Below are 4,798 nucleotides of genomic sequence, written 5' to 3'. Positions count from 1 at the left end.
TCCAGAATTTCGTTAGTTAAATAGTGGATCTTCTAGATTGATACTCTAAGACACTAAATTTTTTCCTTATTTTCTCTGTCTGTTGCTCTACTTTTTTGGACAATTTATTTTATAATCCAACCTTTATATTTAAGTTTTTCTTTTTGGCTGACTATATTTTTAATAGCTCTTTTGGTTCTCTGAGTGTTTTGCATAGGATCCTTTTGTAGATATGTAAATGTATTATCTTCTCTCATCTATAATTAATTTATTCTTTTAAAATACATTATATACAAAATGCATTATGCAGTAGAAACCGTTACATCCATTATTAAAATGAGAGTGAGTTACAGGGAAGTTAAGAACTTATCCAAGGTTATATAGTTAGTAAGGGGGACTTAAGCCATAATCTATTCTCAATCTTATAGTAAGAACACATACTTCATGAAGTTACTGTTAATATTAAATGAATAAAAGCATATGTGTCACTTAGAACAATGGATGTCACAGAGCAAATTTTCAGTAAGTGTTAGCTCTTATGAGATTTTACTACTCTGGGGATATTAGACATTTTTAAAGACTTTCTTCTGTTTTCTCTATTATGTCTATTTCCTCTTGTTTTTGTTTTTGTTTTTGGAGATGGTGGTTTGACCTTGCTATGTCATGTCATAGGTATTTCTTCAAATTTCTTGTGGTCCTGGGCTATCTTTTCATTATTAAGAATGATATTCTCAGGGGCGCCTGGGTGGCTCAGTAGGTTAATCATCGAACTCTTCTTGATTTTGGCTCAGGTCATGATCTCACATGGTTCATGAGTTCAAGCCCCCCATCAGGCTCTGTGCTGACAGTGTGGAACCTGCTTGGGATTCTCTTTCTCCCCTCTCTCTTTGCCCCTACCCCATTTGTGCTCTTTCTATATCAAAACAAATAAACTTTAAAGAAGGATGATGCTCTCATATTTAAGAGTGATGAGAGGGGCTCCTGTGTCACTCAGATGGCTTAGCCTCTGACTCTCAATTTCGGCTTAGGTTATGATCTCACGGTTGTGGGACTGAGCCCATCCCAGCATCAGTGAAAGAGAGAAAGAGAGACAGAGAGACAAAGGAAGGAAGGAAGGAAGGAAGGAAGGAAGGAAGGAAGGAAGGAAGTTTGGATGGAAGGACGAAGAGATACCATCCTGTCAGCTCTTTGTGAGTGCGTGAGGCCTGTTGATGGTAGGACTTCACTCTAATGTAACCATGCTAGGATAAGACTATTATCTTGGGAGACCCTTCCAAATATTAGTATGTGTAAATGTTTTTTTATAAGATTTTTTAAATTTTTAAGTAATCTCCACATCTCATGTGGGACTTGAACTCACAGCCCAGAGACCAAGAGTTGTATGCTTTACTGACTGAGCCAGCTAGGCGCCCCATTATGTGTAAATCTTTATCTAAGCTTTTCATATTCTCCAGGTTAGAATTCTACAATATCTGCTGTGTGAAGGAAAGTTAGACAGGAGATCAGGTATATACCCTGTGTGCTACAATTGGAGAGTATTGCATGATAAGGGTGATCTGGAAATTTCATCATTCAGGATGCAAAGTTTTGCTTCACCTCCCTATTTTTAGTTTCACGCTTCAACTTTTACTCAGCTTTGCCTAAGGTCTCTGAAACTAGGGGTCATCCCATTTAATTTCTCCAAAGAAGTAACTTCCCATTCTCTGCCTCTGAGATACTTTCCTGTCTATATAGGCTGATGAAATGGTTGGACTATCCAACTTTCCTTTTTAGTTCTTAACTGACTTCAGCTTTCTTACACATGGTTCCTCTAAATCTTGTACCTAAATGGAATACTGTAGGACAAACCCACTAGTCTTGTATGAACATTTCCAATGCAGGCACTTAACATGTTTCTTAGAACTGCTAACTCAATTGCTCTTCTTTCAGCTTTCTGTCATCAAAATTTTGGGTGTTCACTTGTGCATTCTTAGTCTTTATGTGTTCATACCACTTTTCCTCTTTTCTGTCATTTTAGTTAGTATTTTATGGGTTTTATGTTTATTTATTTTTGAAAGAGAGTACAATTGGGGAAAGGGCAGGGGGGGGACAGGATCTGAAGCAGGCTCTGCACCGACAGCAGAGATTTGAGGCTCAAACTCACAGATATAGGATGCTCAACTGACTGAGCCACCAAGGAGCCCCTTAGTGAGTATTTTTAAAGGAGGGAGAATAACTAAGAGTAGTCAACCCACCTACTTTTCTATTTCTACCCTTGTAGTGGTCAATTTTTCAATAACGTATCTATCTTACATTTTTTAAATGTAATTTGAACTTAACATTTTTAGATGCAAATTTTTTAGATCCCTCCTTAATCCATTTTTGAGAGCATTTTTGAGATCATTGAATTTATAGCATCTATTCCAAACAATTTCCCTCCTTATGTAGCAACCTTTCACTTTGGCTAGGACTCAGACCACCCAAAGCTTCCGAGGTGGTCCCAGACAGTTAAAGCAAGGCCAAAGATGGGTTTCAGATTCTGAGACTAAAATCTCCACGTTATAATTCTCTGCCTCATGAAATAATGATTGCTTCAATAGCAGGTATACGATCTTAATTAGTCTAATCAGAGTAAAACTAAGTTTTGCTCTATGACTGGGAATGGGAATCTCTTGTGGGGCGGAAAATGAAAGCAGGTGACCATAGTTGTAGGTGGAATAAATCTTGTGAACCTAAGGGAAGGTGGCTTTAGGAGTAAGCCTGCTTTAAACAAAACTAGCATGTTTGTGTACTTATTAAATACTTTGGTAAATTATGAGAAGCTGGAACTAAATTATGACTTTACATAATGCATTCCACCCCAATATTTTACTTCATTTTCTCCCAGTTCACAGTTCACTGCTGTTAAGGAAATCTACAGAGATGCCTTCTTGTACTATAATAACTATCTATTTGTGTTCCATCTTACAGTTTATCCAATTTCATATCCTCTGAGAAGACTCTCAAAGTGACTCATGTATACTTTCCCTTTGCATTACAACCGAAAGAAGGCCAAGTAATGATTCAGTCTTCTTTCAGGTTTTCAGTCCTCTCAGAAATACTACAAACTTCTGGGGGCCAGGAATCACATCTTGTTTTTAAAACAATACTAACAACATCAGAAACGGTAAAGAGTATAAAACAATTCTTATGGAAGATAGAATATATTTTTAATCACTACACACAATGAGTAAAACAACATTTGTTTCTAAAGGGACATTTATATTAGTGGAATTTAGGTAGCTTTCATCTAACCGAAAATCTGTGGAGACGCATGGTGGCGCTGCAGGATAACATCGCGCCGGGGGAAAAGAAACTGAATTGGATGATGTCCTGGACCCTGTTACCCAGTGCGCACAGAGCGTTGGGAAGACAAAAAGAACACACCTTCAAAGGGCGAACTACAAGCTATTCAACGGGGTTAAAATCCTTAGGCCTCCGAAGATTCGACGGACATTATCAGAGGCACATTTCCCAGAACTGCGAAGGGTAGCTGAAGCGATTCTGCAGGAAGCTTTCAGGAAAGGAGCTATGGAGAACGGAAGAGCAGACACTCTGCAGATAAGGCAAGTCCTGCTTCTCTTTGTTTTGCTAGGAATATCTCAGGCGGGTTCCGAGTCCGGGCGCTTTTCTGTGGCAGAAGAAATGCAGAGTGGGAGCTTTGTAGGCAACTTGGCAAAGGACCTGGGAGTAGAAGTGGGTGAGCTGTTCTCAAGGGGGGCTCAGGTGGTCCCTAATGATAACAAAAACCGTTTGCAGCTGGACAAAAACACCGGGGATTTGCTCTTAAGCGAATCGCTAGACCGGGAGGAGCTCTGTGGCTCCACTGAGCCTTGTGTGCTGCATTTCCAGGTGTTAATGAAAAACCCTTTGCAGTTTTTACGCATTGAGCTCCAGGTCACGGACATAAATGACCACTCTCCCATATTCTTAGAAAAAGAAATGCTCCTAGAAATCCCAGAGAATAGTCCTGTTGGTGCTGTGTTCTTACTAGAAAGTGCGAAGGATTTAGATGTAGGAATCAATGCTCTGAAGAACTACATAATAAGCCCCAACTCTCATTTCCACATTAAAATGCGAGTCAATCCGGACAATAGGAAATACCCAGAATTGGTTCTGGACAAGGCACTGGATTATGAAGAGCAGTCGGAGCTCAGTTTCATCCTTACTGCTCTGGATGGTGGGTCTCCACCTAGGTCTGGGACTGCAACTGTCCGGGTGGTGGTTGTGGACACTAATGACAACTCTCCCGAGTTTGAGCAACCATTTTATGAGGTGAAGATTCCAGAGAATAGCATATTAGGCTCACTCATTGTCACCGTCTCAGCTTGGGATTTAGACTCAGGAAAAAATGGAGAAATATCATATTCTTTTTCCCATGCCTCAGAAGATATTCTCAAGACATTTGAAATTAATCAAAAGTCTGGAGAAGTCAGTTTAACAGCATCCATGGATTTTGAAACAATTGAATCATATTCAGTAATCATTCAAGCTACAGATGGGGGAGGTCTCTTTGGAAAATCAACAGTCAGAATTCAGGTGATGGATGTGAATGACAATGCTCCTGAAATAGCCATATCGTCAATTACCAGTCCAGTCCCAGAAAATTCGCCTGAGACTGTGGTTATGGTTTTTAGCATCCGAGACAGAGACTCTGGGGACAATGGGAGGATGATTTGTTCTATCCCAGAAGACCTCCCTTTCATGCTAAAATCTTCAGTTGAGAATTATTACACTTTGGAAACGGAGAAAATGCTGGATAGAGAGAGCCAGGCCGAGTACAACATCACCATCACCGTCA

The 4,798-nt window shown here is 39.7% G+C and overlaps 1 protein-coding gene across 1 annotated transcript; it reads left to right on the top strand.

The window, feature by feature from the left end:
* Positions 1-2,063: 2,063 nt before the first annotated feature.
* On the top strand, positions 2,064-4,794 carry LOC121024140 (protocadherin beta-11-like; the record flags this gene model as incomplete). The annotated part of the gene is made up of 1 exon (XM_040466440.1): positions 2,064-4,794. A coding segment is annotated over exon 1 (1,266 nt), but the record flags the coding sequence as incomplete, so codon positions are not given.
* Positions 4,795-4,798: the final 4 nt, after the last annotated feature.

Source organism: Herpailurus yagouaroundi, unplaced genomic scaffold, assembly GCF_014898765.1.
Source record: "Herpailurus yagouaroundi ecotype Mexico unplaced genomic scaffold, PumYag 58367, whole genome shotgun sequence".
NCBI classification, from domain to species: Eukaryota; Metazoa; Chordata; class Mammalia; order Carnivora; family Felidae; genus Herpailurus; species Herpailurus yagouaroundi.
Note: the sequence above shows the minus strand (reverse complement) of the source record. Positions and strands in the feature narration are given on the sequence as shown.